Raw genomic sequence first — 27,773 nt, forward strand, 5'->3', positions numbered from 1 at the left:
TTTTTTTTTTTTTTTTTTTTTTTATTTTTAATTTTTTTTTTATTTTTATGTGCCTTGTACTCTTTCATTTTTTTCAATTCAAGTATAGCTTCTCGTGAACAAAAGTATATATAAAAATAAGGTTAAAATACTTTGGTCCTTGTACTTTGAGTCTCATCTCATTCAATTTTAATTCCCATCCTCAGTAAAGATGTTAAAGGGGAGTTTAAAGGAATTCTTTGCTCAATATTAATTGATGTATCTCTGTATTTGAACTTCACTAGTAGTAGTGAAATCCAATTTTTTTATTCATTTATTTTAGTTTGCCATGCTATGTAGGTACAAAAGTCGAATTTGGAGGGGCTCCTTCAAAAACATGTCGAAATGGCTGCTGAGATTAAGAATCTTGACACAGATCTACAAATGTTGGTTTATGAAAATTACAATAAGTTCATCAGTGCAACTGATACAATAAAAAGGTTAATAGTCTTTTCTTTCCCACAATTATCGAGCCAATTTTCATATGTGAAATGTGAATGTTGTTTAGAAGTTTGTCCATTTCAATGATTTCTCTAGGTTATGTTTGTTAGTATTTGAGCAAAATTAGGTTTATGATACGAAGAGCCATATGTGATATATAATATGAATAAACATTGTGTACAACAGAAGGTTGGATAAGTTATAGGTGATCTGGTGAACTTAGAATCTCTGTTTGACCCTTCACTCCTCAATAAGCTCTCATTTCCTAATCATCCCCTTGTGACACTCTATCTGACCAACCAATCCTAATTGATTATCCAGCATACTCTAACCAAGGAAGACATAGATCCCCCGTCTATCTGCTGCTCAATTATCATGTATTGAACCTAGAATTATAAATTTTCAAAGACTCCCCTTAGGTGGCCATCAGGCCTTTAGCTGTCCAAACCTGTCGTAAGAGAAGTAATTGACCACATTTGTTTTACAACCGCCTAAAGCCATCCATTGGTAAGAGAGCAGTTGCAATAGCTTTCCCTAGAGATTCTGCAAGGTATTCATTCAGCTATTTTCCAAGTATACGCTTGGTTTTCTCTTAGACTTTGTTATTTGCATAGAGTTTAGTTCAACACACACCAAAAAGCTCATGAAAGTAGAACTTATCTTGTTGGCAGCAAAGGAAGAACAATCTTGGAGACAAAAATGTTAAAAAAAATGATGACCAGAGGAGGATGACATAAAATCCAAATTTTCCATCATATCATGGCTTCAAAGACACGAAAGAGTACCATCATGGACATTCTATCGACACAAGGCAAAAGTTCAGTAACGTAGATGAAATTGTCTAAGAATTTGTGTCTTTTTACATGTCCTTATATTCAAAGGATGATACCTTCTTTGAATTTTCCCACGATCTTGACAAGAGCCCAATTGATCAACAGCAAGCAGCCTCTCTAGAGGTTGCTTTCATTGAAGAAGAGGTAGGAAAGGCGATATAACTCCTGGGCTCCGACAAAACTCTAGGACCAAATGGTTTACCTAAGAATTTTTTTAAAAAAAAGAGTTATCAATGCAACCTAAATGAAAAATGAGTTATCGATGAAACCTAAATGAAACATACTACTTTTTGATCTCAAAGAAAAGGAATGCTCATACTGTAGTCGACTTTTGCCCCATAAGTCATACGACTGAACTACACAAAATCATGGCAAGGATCTATCAAAATGTCTTAAAAGGATCCTCTCTTTCATGATTACTGAGCAACAAACAACTTATGTAGAGGGACGAAAAATCCTCAATGCATCCCTCATGAAAAATGAACTTATAGATGAATGAGAAAGAAAGAAACAAAAAGGTGTAGTGTCAAACTTGACTCGGAAAAGGTCTTCAATAAGGTCGATTGAACTTTCCTTCCTCGAAAACATTCTTGTAGCAAAAGGCTTTGCCTTAAAATGACGGAGGTGGATGGAAGGCTGTATTTCATCCAACAAACTTCTCCACCATCATCAATGGAAGATTTGAGAGGGAAGATATGCCTCACGGGGTCTTCGGCAAGGGGATCACTATCCCCTTTTCTTTTCATAATGATAATGGATTGCCCCAGTTGCTTACTCACCAAGGTCGAATATGAAGGGCAGATAAAGGCTTTCAGGTTGGTAATGAAGGCTTAAGTTGTAACCACCTTTAGTTTGTATATGATATGATCCTCTTCTTTGATTTGTCAGATGTCTCTTTCATAAAAAAATATGATTGAGATGGTAAAAGCCTTCAAAAGGTTCTTAGAACAAGATATCAATTTCGACAAAACAAAGATTATGGGCATCAATGTTAGCACAAAGATTACCCTTAAAGGGAAACTACAAATCCTTTGCATCAATATTAACAATTTTTGGGACCGAAGCTTTGTAGGAACTTAAAGGATAATGAAGCTACAAAATGGGCTGAATTAAGCCTCGGTCTTGCCTCAGTTGTATTGTCTAAAGAAGCAGGCTCATTGACTTGACTTCCTAGCGCTTACGGGTTCTTCTCTACAAAATATTTAAATGATGGACATAGAGAAGAAAGTAGAAGCAATAACCCCATGTTGGTAAAAACAAATGGAAAGGAAATCATCCTAAAATGGTGTAGTATTTTCATTGGAAAATAGCGCATATAAAGCCAGTAGAATAAGTGTAAATCTACAAACAAGAATGGCCTACATTCTATATCTAAGTTGGTGCCCAGTATGCAAGAAAGACAATGAATCCAAAGCCACTTAGAATTTCTAGACAAGGATACTCAATATCTTCGGATGATATCTCACTTTTCCTAGGGAGGTAAAGAATTTATTGGACATAACTTAACGTACCACCCCTTTAAGAATGCAAATGCCTTGCTATGGAAAAAATTTATCATGGTTTTCTTTTGGAATATGTGGAAAGGAAGAAATCAAAGAGAATTCATGGAAAAGACACCGACTTATACAACGCTCTTCAACAATGTTGTTTACCATGCTATATCTTGGTGTAAATTGTCAAATACTTTTGTTTGCTAGAGTCATACCTCCCTTATTATAAATTGAGAAGGTTTTTTATGTAAACATCATGGTTAAAACATCATTTTTGTAAATTTCAAATATCAATGAAATTGTTTCTTATATATATATATATAAATGCTACTACGGTTGCATTGTGAGAATTATCATTATAGAGTAGTCTGGCTTTTTAGGTTGCTAGTAGGATTGCTATACAAATGTTGGATAGTGTTGTTGTTGCTTCCTTGTGAAGTTCCAGCTTGGAAGTGTTTTTTAGTATTCTTCTATCCTTCCTAATTGGGGAGAACTTTTCGTAATTCCTAGTTGTTCCCTCAACATTCCCACAAACCATCTTCTTTGTCCCTCCCTTGGTGTCAATAAGAAATTTAACTTTTCATTGATACGGAGCCCATCCACAAGCATACAGAAAATGTACAATGACTGGAATTCTCAGTATTGTGAAGCCAAGAACTAGTTATGCCTCCAATTTGGTCAATCATAAGATGTATGATGAAAAGCTTTCAAATTCACGTCGTCTGCTTCAAAACTGTCATTGCTTTCCTTGCGGCTCCTAGCCTCGTTGCCATCTATTAGTTTCATTGAACCTTGAAGTTCTTTGCTTGGCAAGTTTTACATGGTAAACACCCAAGTTTGTATGCAAAGTATTCCTTTGTTTTGCGGCTCTATGTCCTTTGTCGTTGACAACTGGAAGATCTTGATCATCTTCTATGGAGTTGTTAGTTTGCTTATTCCCCTTGGAGTTGATTTTTAAAGGTATTCCGTGTGGAGGTGATGTGTAATAAGGCTGGTCATTTTTCAATGTAGGAAATTTTGGGGAAGAGTCTTGTGGCAAGCTTGTTTTTGTGCTATTTTGGGAGGCGTGTGACTTGAGAGTAGCTGTAGAAATTTTAGAGGGTTGGAGAAGGCAATGGAAGAGGTGTGGAAGGTGATGAGGTTTAAAGTGTCTTCATAGTCATCCATTAATTAAACTTTTTGCAATTTTCAGCTTGGTGTATAATTCTTTTGGGCTGGAGTCCGTTCTCCTTTTGTGGCTTGTCTTTTGTATGCTTTTACGCATTCTTTCATTTTTCTCCAGGAAAGTTTTGTTTTGTTTTTTAAATTTAATTTTTTTATTTAAATATTGACCCTCTCTCACATTCTTTGAAATTGCTATGCTCACATTCCTTCTGCTGTCTCTAGCTTTGCGAACCATGTAAATTTTGGTTTAAACCATGTTTGATTGCAGTTTCGTTGACCCAACCCCAAATTGACTTGATCTAGATCCCAATAAATCTTCACCTTAGCTTGACAAAAGTCACGAGCACCAGATGTGTTCCATATAGATAAGATCTTTAACAAATTGACTTGAATGAAACTAGTAAAACTAAATCCCTAGTCTGAAACCATATTCTTCCCATGTCTTACCCTCATTCTCCTATATTTATGGTCTTAGGGCCCTCATTCTCCCCATATCTTACCCTCATTCTCCTATAATTTTTTTAATACCTCTTCCTCCTTATTGGCAATCTATCGTACTCCAATTAACCTAGAATTTTATCCTATTTCATGTTCTTTTTACTTTTTCACTTACTGTATCTGTTGTTTTCCATATTTAATAAAGTAGACTCAAATTCCTTACTTACCATGCACATGAAGTTTAATTTCCCAGGATGAATAATAATATCGTGGGGATGGAGACAAACATGGAACAACTACTTGAAAAAGTACGTGATATTCTTTTTTAAATGGGTGCATTCAGAATAATTACTTTTCTTATGCAGTCTATTAAGGGATTACCACTTATGTTGCAAATTGTTGCAGATACTGTCTGTGCAGTCTAGAAGTGATGGAGTTAATACTTCTCTCTTTGAAAAAAGAGAGCACATTGAGAAATTGCATCGAACACGAAACCTTCTTCGTAAAGTTCAGGTACCAAAAAGTATAGGACATATGGTGGTGAATTCTAGTGCCTCTAGTTTTTTTTATGCATTCAATCTGGAACTTTTCTTTTTCTATTTTCACATTGATATGTAGCATAACTCAGGATTGTTGCAATATAAAAAGTATACATGACATCCGATGCTCGGGCTTCGCATAGGGTTTCTATGAAACTAAGCAAATAAAGAAAACTAGGTTTGCAAAACCTATATTGTTTTCTAGTACATTGTGATGGTATTGTTGTGCTTTTAGAAGTTACCGTAGATGTAAGTTACGATTTCGATATAATGTAGAATGTGGTTGTGTATCTTCTTCTATGTGTCGGGTATCAAGATTTTTTTAATACTTGCTTTCCTATACTTTTATGTGAGGTTTGACATGTGGCTCTATATGAGTTCTTATTTTTTTTTTTTTCTCTGGAAATGATTCATGAACAGTTCATATATGATCTACCTGCTAGACTTGGAAAGTGCATCAAAACAGAAGCCTATGCTGATGCAGTCAGATTCTATACTGGTGCCATGCCAATATTTAAGGTGCCTTTTTGGCCTCTACCCCACCCCAAAAAATGGGGTGCATAAATCATATAGCAAGATTCCTTCTTTGCTAATGGGATTTTAGATCTTCCATGGTCTCGGTATAAGTCTAAACTGATTATTATCTGTTTGGTAGGTGTATGGAGACTCCTCATTCCAAGATTGCAAGCGAGCATCAGAAGAAGCAATAGCAATAGTTTTGAAAAACTTGCAGGTATATTTACATAACATTTTATTTACATAACTTCTATTGTTATCCATAAAATAAAAAAAGAATTATAGCGATTAAAATGTCGCTGAATGTTTTGGAAGTGTTGTTACCTATAAAAATAGTCTACATTGTGATTGACCAATGTGTTTTCAGGAAAAGCTATTCTCAGATTCTGAATCCATACAGACGAGAGCGGAGGCTGCAGTACTTCTTAAGCAGCTTGATTTCCCGGTTTGTACATTTTTTAAACTGCAGAATCGTTACCCTGATAATAAAACAAAATTGTACACAACATGCAATAATTAATGAATTGAAATTTCTCAAGGACGTTTATGGAAATATCAAAAGCTGATATCTTGTTCTTTAACGCCTATTATGGGCAATGGTCAATCTGTAGCACTTGTGGCAAGTGAAGCATGTTTAGGATGTAAAAAATTAAATACTTCTGATCGCTCAAGTACAATCAACAATTTTCTCTATGCGATAATATGAAAATTTGCCAATATATTGGCAGGTGGACAGCTTAAAGGCAAAGTTGCTAGAAAAGTTGGAACAATCAACATTGGATCTTCAGCTTAATGCTGAGGATTTGAGTAGTGCATTAGTGATTGGCTCTTCAAAAGATGGAAATGTTTCTGAGTCAGTTTATGGTGCATCACATGAGGTAAGCTAACTTCTAGTAAGCTAACTTCTACTTGTGGTAGGTAACTCTATTATATTTCATTTCTTTTGGAGCCATCCTTCGATAGGTTGAATTGAAGGGCCGCTGGATAAAGTTTCAGATAACAAAATAGAGAAATATTTATCCTCTATTCAATTCAATAAATTTCTATTTTTTGTAGGTGGGTCCATTGGTTGTCATGGAGAATATCTTATCTTCCCTTTTGCTTTCATTTCTTTTTTGGATTATGGAATGTTTCTGTATCTTAGTAAATAAATATTATAAATTATTATTAAAAAAAAAAACTGAAATTTATGGCAAGTAAAATCATGAGGTTTATGCTTTGAACTTAAAAAAAGGGCAATTACTTTTGGATGTAGTCAACCGCAATACTAATTATGACATTTCTATTATTTTTTCTTCGTTAGGGATCTGTTCGGGAGTTTGCAGAGGCAATCCGAGCTTATCGTGTAATATTTGCAGATTCAGATAGGCAACTGATAAAACTTGCTCAAGACTTGGTTACCAAGTACTTGATCGCTCTTGTTGTTTGTTCTTTTAGACGTTAAAATATAAGTTCTATTTTTATTGGTCGATAACTGACTAAAAGTTTGGCTTCACGGATCATTTTGGTCATGAAGGAGTTTTCACCTTTTTTTCTTCTGTAGGCATTTTAACGCCATTGAGCAATTTATCAAAAAACAGATTTGTGCGGCAGATCTTCTCCGTGTTTTTGGTAAGTTGTACGATTTAGTGATATACTTCTATTCTATATCTCTTGTAATTGTTAATCTTCAACTTATTCAGTCATATTTAGGATTATTTTCTTTTCTGAAATTTTATTCAAGAAACATCAATATTTTTGACAAATTGCATTCATGTGTATTTAATGGAACTCATAAGCTTCGCCCCCCGCAGGTGCTGGCTTCAATTTTTTTTTTTTACTTTTGTTGATCTTCATTACAATATCTTAGGTTGCTAGTTTCATTTGGTTTTCAAAATATCTGCCCATTGTGCGTGGGAATCTCCTCACTTAGAGAATTTTCCTTGCATAATGGGACTACCTTCGGAAGAAAAGTTTTCTTCTGTTGCGTCTTTGTGCTGCAGGTAGACATTGGTCGTATTAAAACAGCTGGGATTTCATATGTTTGGACAAGAAACTATATCTAAATTTTGTGGAAAGTTTTTAGCTGGCGATTCTTAAGCTGTTTTTAATTGCAGGGATTATATGGACAGATGTGCTTTTACTTGGAGAAGTATTGAATGATGCTGGTCTGCCTGATTATTCCTTGAAGGTCTTGTTTTGTATACTTGCACTAATTTTGATCGATTTTTTTTTCTTTTTATTTTTACCCTTCCCCTGTACAAAATATGTTTGCACTTTCCCCTATTTTTTTTTATCACAAGGATAGATGTCCGAATAAGGGAAGAAAGAGGAAGTTTAAGATTGAACTTTCAACTTTTCATATGTAATATTCAGGCTGCCCAGGTTGCTGTCAAACAGTACGTCACATGCATGTTTTCTCGTCTCCTGCAAGACATCTCAGGTCTTCTACTCACACTATCATCTTCCCCATAACCACTAAGCAGCATATATAAACAAATCTAAAAGTTGAGTGAGAAATGGTTGAATATTGTTGAAGATTGTTGGTTGTTTGACTTACTTGAGATCATGCGCAGGATAAAGGGCATATAATCCTCAAGATTTTTGCTAGAAGCACATTTGTGTCCTTTGAGCTCTAAAAGTTTGAGCTAAATTCTATGTGAATTGACAGATGCACTCGCACAGGTTCATACTAGGAAAAAGGAGGAGGGCGTTCAAGAGTACTCCTTGCAGCTTGCACTGGAGGCCAGCAAGAAGGCTGTGCTTCAGGGCAGCATGGATGTTCTACTAGTAATATATGAAAACTACTTGAATTCTGTTTCTCTTTTCTTGAAGAATTCACTTATGATTTTTTTTTTAATTATCATTTTTTAAGTACTGGTATGCATTTTGTGGGCATTATTTGGACAACTAACTGTATGAAAACACTTCAACTTTTATTCTCTTGTAGAAACTGCTAATTATCTTATTTATCACTTTTGAAGCACTAATATGAATATTGTTGGCATTATGTGAAAGCTAGGATCATATCACTTTTATTCTCTTTTCTTGAAGAAATTATCGGCATTATGTGAAAACCGTATCATATCATACTAAATAGTAAAGGTCTTTGATTATTAAGATTGTTTATCCATCCTCTTGATTTCTCTCTCCCCACTGCGTGTTTTTAATTTTTTCAGGACTTCCGCCAACTTCTTGAAGATCAGTCAGGGCTAACAATTAGCCAGAGGGACTCAATTGTTGATTGGGTTCAAGAAGGATTTCAGGACTTCTTCAGGGCACTTGTTGACCGGTTCATGTTGCTTTCAGGAAAAAATAGTTCTTATAGCCAAAGTCAAGTTTTGCCTGAGGCAACTCAAGCTGAAAAAGTTGTTGCTGGGCTTGTCTTGGTGCTTGCTCAAATTTCAGTATTTATTGAACAAACTGCCATCCCTAGAATCACTGAGGCAAGGCATCATTGTAGTTTTTAAAATTCATTCACTACCAATTTGAAGTAGATTCGAATCCTGTTCCCACAAATGTGGTTGAGCGCACTAAAGATCGAGGCTTTATGCATCTCATTTAGGTGTTTTGTCTTCATTTCAGGAAATAGCAGCTTCTTTTTCTGGTGGTGGTACAAGGGGTTATGAATATGGTCCTGCCTTTGTACCTGCCGAAATTTGCCGGATGTTTCGAGCTGCTGGTGAAAAGTTTCTGCACCTTGTATGGCTCAAATTTCTATCGTTCATAATATAATGCTAGAAATATTTTAAGCTTGCATTGCGTGCTATATATATAATGGAGCAAATTGGACGATTTTAAAAAAATCTTATTGGAATGTGTTTAGTTGCATTCAGTTTTAACAATTCTAACCACGACATTCTATTAATGCATTCACTTGGTACATCACAATTACTTATTTTTGTCATCTCAGTATATAAACATGAGAAGTCAGAGGATATCAGTTCTTTTAACCAAGAGGTTTAGAACGCCGAATTGGGTTAAGGTGAGTTTTAGTCATTACGTCCACGGGATGAGAATAGATTTTACACTTTCTACCATACTGTTTATTATTATTATTCAATACTCTTTCTTTTCTTTTATTATCTTCCCCACAGCACAAGGAACCCAGAGAGGTTCACATGTTTGTGGATTTATTCCTACAAGAGGTTAGTGCTATTGTTTCACGTTGTTAGTTGTTAGTGTTATATTCATGTTATTGTGATGCTGTTATGTTTTGAATAAATGAACGTTTAACTTCGAGCCTACAAACTGTCAATCTTTTTTGTTTATTCGGGAAAGCTACGAGTGGCTCTTAATCTGGCCTGTTTCCTGCATCAGTTAGAGGCTATTGGAAGTGAAGTTAAACAGATTTTACCACAAGGGACGCGTAAGCATCGTCGGACTGACAGCAATGGAAGCACCACCTCATCACGGAGTAATCCACTCCGAGAGGAAAAGTTGAATAGATCTAATACGCAAAGAGCTCGGAGCCAGTTGTTGGAAACCCATCTAGCAAAGTTATTTAAGCAAAAGATAGAGATTTTTACTAGAGTAGAGTTTACTCAGGTACCATGTTAAATCCTTTGTGGAGCAACACCACATGAATCCAAAATCAGACAGCTTAGACTTTTTCTTGTTACTGCAGGGATCTGTTGTAACAACTGCAGTGAAACTTTCCCTTAAAACTTTGCTAGAATTCATCCGACTCCAGACTTTTAATCGAAGCGGGTTCCAGCAAGTTCAGTTAGATATGCAGTTCCTTAGGACTCCTCTGAAGGAAATTGCAGATGATGAAGCAGCTATTGACTTTTTGCTTGATGAGGTAACTCCTTGCAATTTTACTGGTTTGCCATAGTAACTTCTTTGATTAGCACTTGATTACTAGTTTCAGTTAGCTTCATTTTTTACGGCGCAACGCAACGACCCACAAATCTTTTTTGTGCAGGTGATAGTTGCAGCATCAGAGCGTTGTCTGGATGCCATTCCCTTGGAGCCTCCCATCTTAGACAAACTCATAAAAGCAAAATTGGCAAAGGCAAAAGATCAGAATCCAATGTCTCCATGAACAAGCCAAAATGGAAATAGACTGCATCACCATCGCCTAATGGTATTTCTATAAATAGAGCAACTGATCTGACTATGAAAATCAAAGATTCATAACCATGTTGCGTTCTCAATTTTAAACCACCGATTCATTCTTGTGAGTAGGCAATGGTTTCTGTTGGTGAGTACAAATTTAGGAAATTGTGTTCCAATCATGGCCATGTGGAATTTGATGAGCTCCATTGTTTCAGGGGTCTAGGAGGTTGTTTTCATATAATGGATGTGCAGTTCTGTTCTACTGTTGCATTGCATTCATCTTGTTTGATGAACCTTTTAGCTTTGGGGATGCACCTGTAAGAATTTATGTTTCAGAATTTCTTGTACCATATGTTACTAACAGATTTCTTGGCCCCCTCAGTAGTTATCATACAATGGAGTTGCTGCTTTATAAAGTATTTTGCTTTGGGAAACAAATCTGACCCTTTTTAAATTTTTCACTGATTAAAATTTATGTTTAGTTGTGTTCATTAAAGTAGAATCCACATGAATGTTCAATCATTTGCGAGATCCCACATCGATTAGAGAGGAGAACGAGTGTCAGTGAGGATGTTGGACCCTAAATAAGGTAGATTGTAAGATCACACATCATTTGAGAAGAAGGATTAAACATTCTTTATAATCAGGGTGTGGAAATCTTTTTCTAATAGACATGTATTAAGAATCTTGAGGGAAAACTTGAAAGTGAAAACTAAAAAAGGACAATTTCTGCAGTTACATTTATAGATATTGTTGAATAAAAAAAGAAAAATAAATTGTCATAAATCATATGTATGGTACAAAATTGACAAGTATTTTAAAGTTTGAGCGTAGTTTATTGAAACTTGAAACGAGTGGTTGAATACAAGATAAAAATATTTCACAATCTTTAATATAGACTTGAGATGCTTCTCTTATTTCCAAAACGTAAAATTCGATTAGGACACTATCTTAAATAGTATTTAATATGCTTAGTTTGTTTCTCATGGTTTCGTATAAATTAATTAATTGATGTTAATTAATTATTTAATATATTTAGACATATATTAAATAATATTTCATATCCATACCCATTATATATGAGATCCAAACAGGTCTTAACACAAATTTCTCAATATGTTATAAATAAATCAATATCACGAATATTTTTGTAAATAAGAAACTATAAAAATTATTAGATATCAATTAATCATTGACATTGATATCAAATCTCCAATTTAATGATATATAAGCATATTGGTATATTTCAATTATCTCTTCTAGAGATGGGAACTATGTAGAATCATTTTTAAAGGTTAAAAATTAAATCTAGGATCATCAGAATATTTACTCCAAACCAGTGTGTTTTACCTGAAAATAGTTTATTCAAATATCGGGAAGAAAATTATCAGCAAGGTCTCATTTAAATATAAGCTCATTATTTTAATATTTTATGGAAATGGTATCAATGGTTGTAGTTAAGTGATGAGAATTGCACATTGTGGCTGTGGAGATTTGGGCTCAAATCCCAGTAGGCACATTTAATTTTTGTCTTAGAACACCCAACTCCTTTTAAAATTTTGGGGTCCGGTTATTCTTTTTGTTTCGGATATTTATTTCGGTGTGTTTCGGTCAAAGGAATCAAAATCAACTGAAATCCTTATTCAAAATTGGAAGCATTGGGGATGAGTTTTCTCCCGCGAAACAACATTATTCTATCGATAAGGAAATTAAAAAGTACACAAAGGGTTTGAAAGAGTGTAAACAAACTGCCACCACCACCTAAAGCTGGCCTTCTAGATGAAGAGGATGTGGCGGCATGCTATAATAATATTCTTGCGTTTCCTACAAGTTGGACATGAGTAATTGTGGTTGCATGGAGTTGGGAGAAGAGTGGGTGGTCAAAATACACGTTTTTTGACCTTTAAATCCCCACTTTTTGTGTCTTCCTCCCTTGGTCCCTCCATGGACCGCGAAGACAGCGATGGCAATTGAAATATACCCACCCCAATTGTGCATCTACGCCCAACCACCACACTGACGTCGACTCATAATGCTCTGGCGGCACCACGTAGAATCAAACATTCACATACTACTTTAATCACAATATGTTTGATTCAATGAATAACTGTCCTACATAATGTTCAACTTTTAACGAATCGAGTTTATTGACTCATAGACGAGAACCATTTGCATGAATCACCAGCGAACTACACACGAAACCCAAAAATCTAGGGATCCAGCAGACCCTAGCCAACACTTATGGACCCATGGACAATGATTTCTGATATTACCCACGATCCGAGATGAAAAATATCCAATGAACCTACATCTCCTTGTTGGTTTTGATCCTTGATCTAAGTATGTCAACCAAATAATTGAAGTAAAAATTTTATCCCGTTAATAACCACCGACAATTCTATTAAGTAAAGCACTAACCATTTTCCTAAACTTGCTCCAATTACTAACAATATCGTGAAGTTGATCTACAACCTGTTCTTTCCCGCAAGGTCAAGCGTCTTCTTCCTTCTTTCTTTCACTATACTATGTTTATGGTCTCGTTGCTGGGCTCCTCTCGCTCCCGGTCTCATTGCTGGGCTCCTCTGCCTACTTACTCCTCTCCTTCACTCAATCACTTTCAGAACTGTAAACATTCTACTCAAGACTGAACCGAACCCCTAACCTTTTCCTGATTTCCGAGGTAAGTCAAGCTAAATTCATTCAATCTTTTAGCTCTACAACTCGGTAAAGTGTCTTTCTTCGCCCCTGCCCCTGAACCTCTCCTATCAGCTTCTCTAAGGAACAGAATAGCGCACCAACCCACTCTACTTACGAACGGATTCTCTGAAAAACACTAATAAAGTTCCCTCGGTCCTCCCTCTCCCTATCGATTTCGTAGCTTCGTTCCTTTTCTTCCTATTTATTCACTGTAACCGAAGCAAGACTCAACTCCTTATTTTATTCATTAGACCGATTGAACTCGTAAACTATCAGCTTTTCTGAGGGGAGGAAGAGCGGACAACCCATTCTGCTCGTAAACTACCAGCTTCTCTCTGGACCCTACCCCTCTATTCCCTGAACTTTACCGTTCAAGAATCAAGGGAGAATCAGATATTCCTCTCTTTCTTTACATGCGAGTCAATGAATATTCAATCCTGTAGAATCAACTGAAAGAGAAGCAAACTCATGAACCTGAACCTTCTTTCTTTCACTCTCTTACAAGGTAAGTAAAGCGGCTGGATGAGAAAGTGTTTCAAGACTCCTTATTAATGAGAGTGAACTCCGTAACCAGTAAGTAAGAAAACGAGAAAGGTCAGTGGTTGCCACTTTGCGCTCCTTCACCTATCTGTCTCATTGCTTCTTTCTTGCTTGCTTTCACTCTTGAACCTGCCTTCCCTGATTGAACCTATTGTATTGATTCTTTCTCCTTCACCTATTCTATTGATCTCCCGGCTGAGATTACCTGATTTTCTGGGTCTCACAAGCACTAAGCCAGTTCTTTGCTCAGATTAAGTTTCAGATAAAGAAGATGAGAGTAACCCTGGAACTTCTTTCACTGACTTGTAAGAAAAGAAGAAGAAAGAAACCTTTTCCTCGGCTTGGCTCCTGAACCTGTCGGTCTGACTGCTTGCTTCGCTGCTGAACCGTAACCTATTCTGGCCCACGACATCTGAGGATGTCTCAATATCCTAAATTAAAAATATTTATCGACATATTCTGATGTTTGAGTGAAACTCCTCAAATTTTCTTGTCTAAATTAGAGAGGTTACGGTTGGTATTAGATCCTTAGGTTTTTAGGTCTGGTAAAAAAGTCTATGATGTAGGCTCAACATACTTCCATAGTCCTCCAGCAAACAAACCGTCACTGTTAAGTATGCTTTTAAAGATAATAACGGGTATAGTTAAATGATGCATGTGGTAGATTAATTATGATAATGTAAAGTTTGGCATGTTATGTCGATTATGTTAATATGATTATGATAATGCATAGTTGTCATGGTGTGTTTGTTTATTTATGTGGTTGAGTAGAGGAGTGTGTAATGTATGTAAGTTGAGTGTTATAGACTTAGTACATTATGTGTTGTATATAGATTATGTCACTCAGAGGTCGAGGATGAGGGCATAAGAACGACCCTCTACTAGAGGTAGAGGCAGGTATAGAGGAAGTCTGAGGAAGTCTGGTCTACAAGGGATTGGTGAATCGACCTAACGAAATGGTGCCACTCCCACTGCCAGCGACTCCTCAAGCCACACAAGACCTCATAACTGCCCTAATGTGGGAATCACTACAAGCGGTTATGCAAACGGTTGGAACAACGCAAGTGGCTAACGCTTCATCATCAACAAGAGAGGTGAGATACGTGCGAGACTTCAGGAGGGGTGACCCTTATATCTTTAGTGACACAGTTGTGATTGACGTCAATAGAGATAGTGTTCGGGTTGATGAATTGCCCAAATGATCAGAATTTACAATGTATAGCGTTCATGCTGTGAGGGACACAAAGTTACCGTGGGAGTCAACCAGCGAAATTCTCATCCTAGCCTCATTTATTTAATGGAAAAAAATGAAAAAACTGAAATCAAACAAATTACATTTATACGGACAAAGTCCACTTGAAAAATCGCTCAATTTCCTTGTTGACGATCTCGTTGTCAAGGAAGAACAATTAGTCATTGTCATCATTTGGAGAGTGTCGTGCTAATCGGTCTACAACGACTCCATTGAACAAATTACATTTTGTTCAGTATTTTATTGAAGCCTATACTCATGGCTGCTTGGCCACGATATGGATTCTTGCCTCGCACCGCTCGTGGCCTTTAATTTACTCTTTTATCTCTTCAGGTCTGCCGCTGCCTCCGATTCCTTAACGCCTCAAAACCCATATCTCAGAGATGGCAACAGTCTGGTCTCCAGTAATGGATTATTCGAATTGGGTTTTTTCAGTCCTGGCCTGCCCAGCAACCGTTACTTGGGAATCTGGTACAAGGATCGCCGAGGTCCGACCGCCGCTTGGGTCGCCAACAGGGGAACCCCTATTAATGACTCGTCTGGTGTACTGGCGATGAACATTACAACAGGTAATCTCACACTCTACAGCCACAATTCCTCCATAATTGCTTGGTCCGCAAGGTTACTGAGAAAAGTCCCCAATGGGGTACTCCAACTATTGGACACTGGAAATCTTGTGCTGCGGAATACCGACGATGAAAACCCCCAAAACTACTCCTGGCAAAGCTTTGATTACCCTTCTGACACCCTCTTGCCTGGAATGAAGCTGGGTTGGGACTTGAAACATAACATAGAAAGAAGATTAGACGCTTGGAGGAATCCCAATGACCCATCTCCTGGGGAATTCAATTGGAGGATGGAGCTTCATGCATATCCCGAGACCGTCATGTCCAAAGGTTCCCGGAAATACGTCAGGCATGGCCCATGGAATGGTGTGAGACTCTCTAGTAGACCCATAGCCGCAACCCCACTTCTGAATTTCAATTTTGTTGCAAATCAGGATGAGGTTTACTATCAATACTCTCTTATAAACAAGTCTCATACAGTGATGTTGGTGATGAACCAATCCGATTACAAGCGCACCATGTATTTGTGGTCTGTATCTGAGAGACGGTGGAGAGTTTACTCTTCATTACCAAGAGATACATGTGACAATTATGCTATGTGTGGTCCTTTTGGATATTGTGATATAAGGGTCCCTCCTTTTTGTAAATGTCTTGAAGGGTTTAAGCCAAAATCACCTGACAGTTGGAAGGCAGGCGAATTCGCCGATGGTTGTGAACGAAACAAAGTGATGAATTGTGGTGATGAAATTGGGTTTTCAAAGCTCAACCGTATGAAATTACCAGACACAACGCATACTTGGGTCAATAGAAGCATGAACCTTGAAGAGTGCAAGCAAACATGCTTGAGAAATTGTTCTTGTATGGCTTATTCAAATACAGATATCAGTCACGGTGGCAGTGGCTGTGCTTTGTGGATTGGTGATCTAATTGACTTGAAATTGATCCCGGAGGCAGGAGGACAGGATTTATATGTCAGAATGCTAGCATCTGAATTAGGTATAATCTTATGTTAAATTTCAAGTGCTTCGAACGTGATTGTTATGCTAATTGTTTAACTTTTGCTTTGACGGGGAAAAGTCAAGCTTAGGGAGTCACACAAAACAGAGAGATTCAATCTTACGGTGAAGATTTCTTTGGCTGTGGTTGCCGCCGGTAGTTTGGCTATACTTTTCATATGCATATACATGTGCAAAAAGAGATCAACCATCAAAGGTAATTGTTTCTCAAACCATCATTGCATAACAAATGCTGTCATTTTAGCTTTACTATCAGCCTAAAATACTCTTATTTCAATGGATATTGAAGAACTGAAAAACGAGGAAATAATCAAACATATAAGGTTACTTTTTTATGCCCAAATCCCTATTCATCATAATTGTTTTGCATCATTTGTAATGATCTTTACATGAACTTCCAACAAGCATAGTTTCATTTTGCCAGCTTCAGTAGACTGAAACCATCTTAATTCAATCAATGTTACTCAATATAAATGTCAACATTGACAAAAGCTTAAAATTGCAGATGATCATGAGAACATAGAAGCTCAAGACCTGGAGCTTCCCTTGTTTGATCTATCCTTGATAAATAGCGCCACAGATAACTTCTCGGTCAGTAATAAGCTAGGAGAAGGTGGCTTTGGGCCAGTTTATAAGGTATTTCTCTCAATGTTAACTCATTTGACCTGCACTTTTTGTTCTTTTCAAATCAGAAATATATAGAAACATTTGAATTTCCAGGGTAAGCTTACAAATGGACAAGAGATTGCAGTAAAGAGACTTTCACAGAGTTCTGGACAGGGAATGGATGAGTTTAAGAACGAAGTAATCCTGTTCGCAAAACTTCAACATCGAAATCTTGTAAAACTTCTTGGTTGCTGCATCGAAGGAGACGAGAAAATGCTAGTTTATGAGTTTATGCCAAACAAAAGTTTGGACTTCTTTATATTTGGTAAGAATGCTTTCAAATTTCAATCTTTAAGTTTAACATTATTCATCTTGTTGTGTATCTTTCACTTTTACTAGACTAAATAAATTTGAAATTGACAGATAAAACACAACGTGAATTATTAGACTGGTCACAACGATACCATATTATTTGTGGCATTGCTAGAGGACTCATGTATCTTCATCAAGATTCTAGATTGAGGATTATACATAGAGATTTAAAACCAAGTAATGTTTTACTTGATATGGATATGAATCCAAAAATCTCTGATTTCGGTCTGGCTAAAACATGCGGTGAAGATCAAACCGAAGGAGAAACGAGAAGAGTGGTTGGAACTTAGTAAGAGATCCTTAATATTTCCTCGAACATCTTGTTTTCTGCTTTACCAAATCCGATTTTTTAAAGTTTGTATATTCCACAGTGGATATATGGCACCGGAATATGCATTTGATGGACAATTCTCGGTAAAATCTGATGCATTTAGCTATGGCATTTTGTTGTTGGAGATCATTAGTGGAAAAAGAAGTAGAGGTTTCTCTAACTTGAATGACCAAAATCTTGTTGCATATGTAAGTACCAAGGATTAATTGTTCATTACCATTCTTCCATTGAAATGCTTTGATTGAGAAAATGTGTCTTGTTCATTTCTGGTATATGATAGGCATGGCGACTGTGGAAAGAAGGAAATATTGAAGAATTAATCGACGATGCCATTCGAGACACGTGCATCCTTTCGGGGGTATTCAGATGCGTCAATATCAGTTTGTTGTGTGTTCAACAAGAGCCTAACGATCGACCCACAATGTCATCAGTGGTTATGATGTTAGGGTGTGAAATTCCGTTGTTGCAACCGAAGCCACCAGGATTTTTCGTAGAAAATGAAGACATTGCAATGAAAAGTGTGTCAAGTAAAGATGAATCAATTTCAACGAATGAATTGACTATTACGCTTCCAGATCCGAGGTAAGAACAATGAAGGTTTAGTTTAGTTCAAGCCTAAGAACTTTGCTTGATCAGTATTAGCTTGAATGCATGAACACTAAAGCTTGGAAAAATTTATATATTTTGTTCATTTGGAGTGGGACCTAAAATCGTAGCCTTGGGCTCCAGTTATTTTTGTATGTTTGAGATGTATGTCACTTTTATACCCCTAGTTTTATTGTATCACTTTCGTATACTAACAGTCTTCATACTAATTTCGTAATCTATAGGTGGTATCAGCTTCATATGCACCAACTCTATACTAAATGCTTTAATATAGGACCCGGAAGAATCATAGATAGAAGAAAATGTGAATATTTCTTTTTTTTTATGTCTATAGGAATCATACAAATACATGAGATTCTACGAGTAAAAATCATCTATTTTAATACATGATGCATCCTTAATAATCATTTCTGATATGAATCCAACCACTCGTCAATTGTATGTATTCAAAGGAGCAATTACAAGATAATGCAAAGAAGACTAAGTATCAAATAAAAAAAGAATTGAGTGGCAATAAAATATCATTTGACATTCGAAAGTGATTCGAATACATTTTGTTTTTGGTAGTTGAATTACATTTAAGATTATTTATGTTATGTCTTATTTTCTTTTATTTGTATTTAATAGCTTTTATTGTTAGATTGTAATTGGTAGATGACTTACCATTCTGGTTGAATTATCTTTTTGGTCTATTTAAAGACACATAATATTCAATTTTGAAATCACGGTGGAATACAAAAACTTTGTTTGAAACCCTTTGGTTATTATGTTTCTTTCCGCTTTTAGGTTTGATGTTAAAATTGATTCATTGGATTGGTCATGATCAAACTAATTTTGGAGTGAGTCGTCTTGGGATCTAAGAGTTCTAAGAGTTGTTCATCTTCTAACCAGCTCTTGGTTGGAATCAATTCGTTAAGTTAGCTTTCTTTACGACTAGAAGGACCTCTAACTTTGCAAAAATCCATCATTGTTGGTGCTTATCATTTGGTATCTAGGAAGTATGAGCCTAGTTTTTACTACTATTTGAGCATCTAGGGAGGTCTCGATATTCAAAGCAATTCTTTGATCTAAATCTTACCCATAAGGCTCGGTATAGGTTGTCCAACCTTTCTATTCTTTGACTTAGGTATCTTGTTTTATTTACACAATGAATGACCGATGTTTTGAGTTAAGGCGCTACCTCATAAAATTCTGATGGGATAGTATGGTGTTTGATAATCTCAACATCACCTGTAAAAGATTAGCTAGCAAACCATCCCACAAGGCTTTATGTCGCCCAAGTTTGGGGGAGGGGGAGCGACCTCCGTGTGTTGAGCTACTAGTTCAACCTACGTTGTCCCATGACCCCTCTCAAGAACGAGTTTACAACTTAATGACCCCATTCAGGAAACCTCTGGCCATTTCCCATGGTTGGGGCACCCATAACATGAATAGTCAATCCTTCTCTAGCATAGAGAAAAGTATTTAACACAAAATTCATCTCAAAATCTCATCTTAGGGCATTTTGGTAAATTCTTACATTATAACTAGCTTACCGGTCTAATTTGCCCAACTCAAATTCTAGTCATGCATAATTCCTTTGAGTAAAGCATAAAGACAACATGCATATCGGAATCTCATCTTAAGGGCATAACATTAATTTTTCGTATCATATATACAACGCATTCTCATCATAAATGACCCTTTTAAAATCCTAAACATGCATATTCTAACTACCTAAGATAAGAGTTGCTTTCATGCTAGCACATCCTAGTGATCCCTCCAAATAATGCTAGAAAATGTCTAAATAGCTAGCTTTTCTTCATAGTAGGAGCTCTAAAATTTCTGACATTTCTATGGTAAATCTTAATTCAAGTAAGATTAGGGTTAGTATCAAAATCAAACCAAATAACAGTTGAAAGAAGGTCAAACGGGATAAAAAGATGGATGCACATGCTCTCACACGCTGCCACGTGCAGTTGGAATATCTCCCACGAGCAAGTACAAATGCAAGTACATCATGCATTAGAGCAATAACTAAAAAATTACACCGTTGATTAAACAAAATATGATATATAAAGTATATCACTTAAACTATTGATGTAGTTAATATTTTGTATATGGTTAATTTTATATTGGCAATCACTTATGTAATATACTAAAGTATAAGATCTATCACATATACATCTAATTTACCATCAAAACTAAAATAAAATAAATGAGAAAATAATATAACGTGAAAGTGTAAATAAATAAATAAAATAAATCGAGTCAATACAGCTCTCAATAATAATAAAAAAACATTAAATAAGGTTCCAATAAATTAGTAAACAAAATACGACATAGTACTCTTGAAATGATCAAAGCACGTAATTGGAAAGAGATGAACAAAATTGTATTTTTCAAGTCGTCAAATTTGACATTTAACAATAGTGTGATATGCGATCGTTAACTCTACGATGAAGTGAAACATTTAAGTTCGAGCATATATTAATTAAAAAATTTATGATAGGGAGAGAGTAACTTTGGTATATAAGTTATATTAACTATAGAGTAAATGAGTTAATTTATGTTAGATTCAAAGTTGTTGGAGTATTTGTTGTGTGAATTAGCCGAGAATTCATAGAAAAAGTGGAGGGTGAATTGATATATTGGCCTGTCCATTCCCACTTGTAATAATGCCCACAATTCAAGTGTTGAGGGTACACGGGCCCACAGCTGCCGCCACAACGACCAAATCTACTCACAGGAGCCGTTCAATTTCCTCCTTGTTGATGTCCCCATTGTCAAGGCCGAAGAAAAATCAGTCAGCCATCCTCAACCTCAGTCGGATAATGCCGTCTGGTATGCAACCACTCCCTTTAACCCATAACACCCTCTTCTTTTTCTTCTTCTTCTTCATAGTCGCTCCATCGATATGGGCTCTTTATCTCCACCATTCCTGGTCTTTAACTTGGTCTTTTATCTCTTCACCTCTGCCGTTGCCACTGATTCCTTGACTGCTCAAAACCCATATCTCAGAGATGGGTGTACTCTGGTCTCCAGAAATGGAGTCTTCGAATTGGGTTTCTTCACTCCTGGTGTTTCGGGCCATCGCTATTTGGGAATTTGGTTTAAGAATCGCCGAGGTCCGACCTCCGTTTGGGTGGCGAACAGGAAAGCCCCAATTAATGATTCATCTGGTGTACTGGTGATGAATCTTACAACAGGTAATCTGGCGCTCAATACCCACAATTCCACCGCCGTTGTTTGGTCCGCAAGGTTACTGAGAAAAGTCCCCAATGGGGTACTCCAACTATTGGACACTGGAAATCTTGTGCTGCGGAATACCGACGATGAAAATCCCCAAAATTACTCCTGGCAAAGCTTTGTTTCAAATAAGGATGAAGATTACTACCAATATGCTGTTGTAAATAAGTCTCATACAGTGATGGTGGTGATGAACCAATCCGATTACAGCCGCGCCATGTATTTGTGGTCTGCAGCTGAGAGTCGGTGGACAGTTCACACTTCATCACCAAGAGATTTCTGTGACAATTATGCCATGTGTGGCCCCTTTGGATATTGTGATGTAACGGTAACTCCATCTTGTATATGTATTGAAGGGTTTAAGGCAAAATCACCTGATAGTTGGAAGGCAGGGGAATTTGCGGATGGTTGTGAACGAATCAAAGTGATGAATTGTGGTGATGAAGTTGGGTTTGCACCGCTCAACCAGATGAAATTACCAGACACAACGCATGCTTGGGTGAACAAAAGCATGAATCTTGAAGAGTGCAAGCAACAATGCTTGAGAAATTGTTCTTGTATGGCTTATGCTAATACAAATATCAGTGGCGGTGGCAGTGGCAGTGGCTGTGGCCTGTGGATTGGTGATCTAATTGACTTGAAGTTGATCCCGGATGCAGGGCAGGATTTATATATCAGAAGGCTAGCATCGGATTTAGGTAAACATTGATTCAAAAAATAAACATTCAATTCAATCTAATATGCTAATTGTTTTACTTTTTCTTCGATGTGGAAAAGTCAAGCTTAGGGAGCCACGCAAAACTGGTGGATTGAATCCTAAGGTGAAGATTGCTTTGGTTGTGATTGCTGCCGGCTTAGGTTTGGCTATCATCTTCATATGCTTATACATTTTCAAAAAGAGATCAACCTTCAAAGGTAATTATTTCTCAAACCTTCATTGTATAATGCATTCTGCTATTTTAATTTTAATATCACCCGAAAATACTCTTACTTCAATGACTATTGATGAATGGAAGAACTAAGAAACGATCAAACTGTTGAGGATTGTTGGAGGGAGCCCCACGTTGGCTAATTTAGGGAATGATTATAAGTTTATAAGTAAGGAATACATCTCAATTGGTACGAGGTCTTTTGAGGAAGCCCAAAACAAAGTCATGAGAGCTTATGCTCAAAGTGGATAATATCATACCATTGTGGAGAGTCATGATTCCTAACATGGTATTAGAGTTATGCCCTTAACTTAACCATGTTAATAGAATCCTTAAATGTCGAACAAAGAAGTTGTGAGCCTCGAAGGTGTAGTCAAAAGTGACTCAAGTGTCGAACAAAAGGTGTACTTTGTTCGGGGGCTCCTATAGGACTCAGGAGAGGCTCTTTAGTGTACTTTGTTCAAGGTGAGAATTGTTGGGAGGGAGTCTCGCATTGGTTAATTTAGGGAATGAATCATGAGAGCTTATGCTCAAAGTGGACAATATCATACTATTGTAGAGAATTATGATTCCTAACACAAACATCTACACAAAAAGACGTGGTTGCGTTACTTTTTTTCATTAAGATCATTCCACTGAAACCATCTTAATTCAGTCAATGTTACTCAATATAAATGTCAACATTGACAAAGCCTTAAAATTGCAGATGATCATGAGAAAATAGAAGGTGAAGACCTGGAGCTTCCCTTGTTTGATCTATCTTTGATAAATAGCGCCACAGATAACTTCTCCCTTAGTAATAAGCTTGGAGAAGGTGGCTTTGGGCCAGTTTATAAGGTATTTCTCTCAATGTTAACTCATTTGACCTGCACTTTTTGTTCTTTTCAAACCAGAAATATATAGAAAAACATTTGAATTTCTAGGGTAAGCTTGCAAATGGACAAGAGATTGCAGTAAAGAGACTTTCACAGAGTTCTGGACAGGGAGTGAATGAGTTTAAGAACGAAGTAATCCTTATTGCAAAACTTCAACATCGAAATCTTGTAAAGCTTCTTGGTTGCTGCATTCAAGGAGACGAGAAAATGCTAGTTTATGAGTATATGCCAAACAGAAGTTTGGACTTCTTTATATTTGGTAAGAACGCTTTCAAATTTCAATTTTTTTGTTTCATCGTATCGTATCTCGACTTTCACTAGACATAAAATTGAAATTTACAGATCAAACACAACGTCAATTATTAGTCTGGCCACAACGATACCATATTATTTGTGGCGTTGCTAGAGGACTCATGTATCTTCATCAAGATTCTAGATTGAGGATTATACATAGAGATTTAAAGCCAAGTAATGTTTTACTTGATATGGATATGAATCCAAAAATCTCTGATTTCGGACTGGCTAAAACTTGCGGTGAAGATCAAACCGAAGGACGAACGAAAAGAGTCGTTGGAACTTAGTAAGAGATCCTCGATATTTCCTCAAACATTTTCTGCTTTTTCGAATTCAAGCTTTTAAAATTTATGTATTCCACAGCGGATATATGGCGCCTGAATACGCTTTTGATGGACAATTCTCGGTAAAATCGGATGCATTTAGCTATGGCATTTTGTTGTTGGAGATCATTAGTGGAAAAAAAAGCAGAGGTTTCTGCCACTTGAATGCCCAAAATCTTATTGCATATGTAAGTTCCAAGGTTGAATTGTTTACCATACTTCTCTTCAAGTTCTTTGATTGGGAAAATGTATGTTCTTCATTTCTTGTATGGTAGGCATGGCGTTTGTGGAAAGAAGGGAATCCCGAAGAGTTGATCGACGAAGCCATTCGAGAAACGTGCATCATTTCGGAGGTATTGAGATGTATCAATATCAGTTTGTTGTGTATTCAACAACGTCCTAACGATCGACCGACAATGTCATCAGTCGTTATGATGTTAGGGTGTGAAATTTGTTTGTCGCAACCGAAACAACCTGGCTTTTTTGTACAAAATGAAGCTATGGGAATGAAAGGTGACTCGAGTAAAGAAAAATCAACTTCAGCTAATCAAATTTCTATTTCATTCCCAGATCCAAGGTAAGTTCTTGATCAATATTTGCGAACCTTGCTTGATCCAAGGCTAGAGTTTGTTTCTATTTTATGGAAAAGTTCCTTTGATTTTCCCTTAAAATATTTATTGTGTAAGTAATAGGTGATATTTTCTGATATTTAAAAATTGATTGGATATATTGTTTCAAAGTATAATTGGCATAAACGGTTTTCCGACCCTCTGACATGCATCTATTGACAATCATAACATATTTCACGCTCAACATGCTCGATACAAGGGATAAAAATCAACTAGGGTATGTTGGAAAGCTCATAAACATGTTAAGACTATCAAAGTTCTCAAACATGCAAGCGAAAACTATAAATTTGTAAACTATGCTAAACTGTAAACTATACACGTTTTTAGGATTAGCTATCATGATACTAGGTCAATTAGGTTTCTAGATATGATTTATAATCATATGCTTCGTGTCCTAATCGACTTCTATAAGTATTACTTAATACTTGATCCATGTGGTTACTTATTTACTCGTGCATGTTTGAGCTCTCGGTTCGAAGTTGTTTTCCTTCCAATTTTTTAGGATAGGCGGTAAATTGTGTCTAGTTTCTTGAGCAATAAACAATCTTATGAGAATCCATATTTACACGGATGAACCGACCCAAACAATGAGCAAAGATCATCAAATTCAGTGTTTTACCTCTTAGCCCGTGTTCGAGATTACTTTTGTTGACCTTACAGTAGCTATTTCTTCCTCAATTTCCTTAGGTAGCTTCCAAATTAAGTCTATTTTCTAGAAGCATAAAAATCATTGTGAGAATTAGTCTAAAAACGAGTGAGTAATGGTAGTTTAGTGTAGTTGTTTACGTATTCGACTGCTTGGAAATCAGTTTTCATGAGCTTTTTGAAGCTAGTTCTTTCTCAGTAGGCCTCAAATTGAATCTATTTTCTGGAACATAAAAAATCACAATGAGAATTGGTCTAAAATAGGTTAATCGATCTAAACATGGCTCATGGTAAGAAAAACCAAAACTTACCCTTAATGTCAAATGACAATGGTTGACTCTTCTAAAACTCGATGATTTTAGCGTGATTTAAGGACGATGTTCTCTCGATTCCTCCATAAAAATTGTAGTCCTACATATCATAGATCAAATGGAAGAGATTTTTCGCTCATTTGGTTAAAAAATTAACAAGATATAAGGCTCGAAAGTAAACCTAATGAAAAGAAAATGACACTTGAATGACATAGATAATTAGAAAGATCCAAAAGTCAAATCCAAATTTTGTCAACACAGCTATTATAGAATACAAAGTTAAAAGAGCTAGAGAACACAAATCTTTTGCGAGTCAGTTTATAAAATAAAGTCTCCCCATGATAAATTATTTGAGAGGTACAAGGCTAGACCCGTAGCTCAAAGGTTCACTCAACAATATAAACTAGACTTATGAAATATTTAGTTCAGTGGCAAAAATCACTACTATATCGGTCTTGCTAGTACTTGGGATAAGTAAAGATTAAAAATTATGGCAAATGGATGTGAAGAATGTTTTCTTACACTGAGAGTTGGATTTGAAGATCTACATGAACCAATAGAAGGAATTTGAGAATTCAATTGGAGTCATGAATCAGTACATGCAAAGTCTGAACAAGCCTCGTTTGGATGCACAAATCTTGAAATATGTCACAATTGACCATGATCTTTTGTGCAAAAGATGTGAAGACTACAAACTAACTTGATACTATGATGTTGACTATGCAGCAGACCACGATGCCCGAAGATCAACCACTTGGTATGTGTTCAAGCTCGGTTAGGAAAATATTTATTAATGAAGCAAAAGACAACCAATAATATTATTTTCAACTATAGAAGCAAGCGTAGTACATAGCAGCAAGTGGAGAAACTCAAGAAAGTATATGACTAAAAATCATGATTTGCACCAGAAAGTTGACTATCTAATATCACTTTATTGTAACAACTAATTTGCGGCTCATTTAGTAGACAATTTGATGTTTCACGCTAGAACAAAGTATGTGAAGGTGCACTACTATTTTATTTAGAGAGAAAATCTTTGACAGAAGAATATGCATGACCACGTGGTAGACTTGTCTACAAAAGGGTTGAGTACTCGTAAATATAAGGGATATTGTTGTTAACTGAATATGTTGCAACGAATGAGGATAGTGTTGAGAGAGTGTTAAAATATCATCATTATCACAATTTTTATATAGGGGGGGTGTAGCTCATATGGAAGAGCGCTCGCTCTCGGATGCGAGAGGCACGATATTCGATTCCTAGCACCTCCATACGAAGGATGAAGATGTTTTAGAAAAATTATGGTTTTGTTTTAGAAAAATAATATAAAATATTTGAAAAATGGTAAATGACCAAAATACCCCTGAAAAATATGGATAATTATGAAAATGTCATTTTGCCCAGATTGGCGAGGATATTTTCGAAATTACGACAATTTTGGAGGTTTCAACATCCATGTAAGCTTATCCTATAAAGCAGGAAGTTGGAGCAATAATATGGAACACGAATCAGCAAGGTCGAGCTCCCAATGGCAAGCTATAAACATTTAGATTTTGGGTCTCCTACTCTCGATTTTGTTCCAAATTCATAAGCAATTTTCCACCATTTCCTCTCAAAATTGTTCCTAATTTTATAAACAAGATTACCCACATTTAGGAAACAAGAGTACAAAATATAATCGAGACAAAAAGCATAAAACTGGTGGAGGCTCTTAATCATAGGTTTGCTCTCTATGTCACCTACTCCAAATTTGCTCTCGTCCTTCGCCATTGTTTAGTCATTACTAGAAAAATATGTAAAATGAGAGTGTGTATAAAATTCAATGAGAAGCCTACTTGTATGCTCTAATCATGTCCATGGTTGATGCTAGGGTACCATACTCTAAACTTGACAATTAATCATAAACATAGTTTTTTTTTCTCTAAGGACCTCGGTCCTAGGTTTTGAGTAACGGATTTTGAGTTCATAAAGCTTGATTAGTCTGATGCCTAGTCCAAGCTTACGAACTTGCATGATCCCTTGTTCTTTGACAGGTTAAAAGAGAGTGGACCCCACAAGACTGTCAATTACCACT

General features: G+C 36.3%; 2 protein-coding genes across 7 annotated transcripts in view; both read left to right on the forward strand.

Moving 5' to 3' along the window:
- LOC111483261 (vacuolar protein sorting-associated protein 51 homolog) overlaps window positions 1-10,895 on the forward strand; it is a 17,147-nt gene extending 6,252 nt beyond the window's left edge. For 3 of the 6 annotated variants that reach the window (XM_023129411.1, XM_023129410.1, XM_023129412.1), the window contains 19 exons: window positions 319-458; window positions 4,638-4,692; window positions 4,790-4,897; window positions 5,344-5,442; window positions 5,579-5,656; window positions 5,807-5,884; window positions 6,168-6,317; window positions 6,743-6,843; window positions 6,983-7,050; window positions 7,536-7,609; window positions 7,795-7,861; window positions 8,090-8,208; window positions 8,598-8,864; window positions 9,004-9,120; window positions 9,332-9,403; window positions 9,516-9,566; window positions 9,739-9,966; window positions 10,046-10,222; window positions 10,346-10,895. In XM_023129411.1, coding sequence (XP_022985179.1) covers window positions 319-458; window positions 4,638-4,692; window positions 4,790-4,897; window positions 5,344-5,442; window positions 5,579-5,656; window positions 5,807-5,884; window positions 6,168-6,317; window positions 6,743-6,843; window positions 6,983-7,050; window positions 7,536-7,609; window positions 7,795-7,861; window positions 8,090-8,208; window positions 8,598-8,864; window positions 9,004-9,120; window positions 9,332-9,403; window positions 9,516-9,566; window positions 9,739-9,966; window positions 10,046-10,222; window positions 10,346-10,465 — 2,169 coding nt within the window. In that variant the 3' untranslated portion in view covers window positions 10,466-10,895. Of the gene's footprint in view, window positions 1-318; window positions 459-4,624; window positions 4,693-4,789; window positions 4,898-5,343; window positions 5,443-5,578; window positions 5,657-5,806; window positions 5,885-6,167; window positions 6,318-6,742; window positions 6,844-6,982; window positions 7,051-7,535; window positions 7,610-7,794; window positions 7,862-8,089; window positions 8,209-8,597; window positions 8,865-9,003; window positions 9,121-9,331; window positions 9,404-9,515; window positions 9,567-9,738; window positions 9,967-10,045; window positions 10,223-10,345 lie in introns of those variants that run through there. The other 3 variants (XM_023129413.1, XM_023129414.1, XM_023129415.1) reach the window with 3 other exon arrangements.
- A 4,188-nt stretch (window positions 10,896-15,083) lies between these two features.
- LOC111483227 (receptor-like serine/threonine-protein kinase SD1-8) lies at window positions 15,084-24,894 on the forward strand. Its single transcript, XM_023129374.1, has 14 exons — window positions 15,084-16,530; window positions 16,612-16,746; window positions 17,056-17,186; window positions 17,271-17,481; window positions 17,580-17,817; window positions 17,900-18,047; window positions 18,140-18,441; window positions 21,316-22,391; window positions 22,471-22,608; window positions 23,329-23,459; window positions 23,546-23,756; window positions 23,840-24,077; window positions 24,155-24,302; window positions 24,390-24,894. Exons 1-14 carry the CDS (start codon window positions 15,246-15,248, stop codon window positions 24,693-24,695), a joined length of 4,698 nt encoding a protein of 1,565 aa, XP_022985142.1. The 5' UTR covers window positions 15,084-15,245; the 3' UTR covers window positions 24,696-24,894.
- Window positions 24,895-27,773: the final 2,879 nt, after the last annotated feature.

Source organism: Cucurbita maxima, unplaced genomic scaffold (assembly GCF_002738345.1).
Source record: "Cucurbita maxima cultivar Rimu unplaced genomic scaffold, Cmax_1.0 Cma_Scf00008, whole genome shotgun sequence".
NCBI classification, from domain to species: domain Eukaryota; kingdom Viridiplantae; phylum Streptophyta; class Magnoliopsida; order Cucurbitales; family Cucurbitaceae; genus Cucurbita; species Cucurbita maxima.

Bases quoted from the DNA above. Each gene is read 5' to 3' on its own strand.
- LOC111483227 (XM_023129374.1), top strand. From the start codon at position 15,246: ATGGATTCTTGCCTCGCACCGCTCGTGGCCTTTAATTTACTCTTTTAT. The intron at 18,048-18,139 runs GTAAGTACCAAG...GGTATATGATAG, and splicing joins ACCAAAATCTTGTTGCATAT to GCATGGCGACTGTGGAAAGA. The intron at 22,392-22,470 runs GTAAACATTGAT...GATGTGGAAAAG, and splicing joins AAGGCTAGCATCGGATTTAG to TCAAGCTTAGGGAGCCACGC.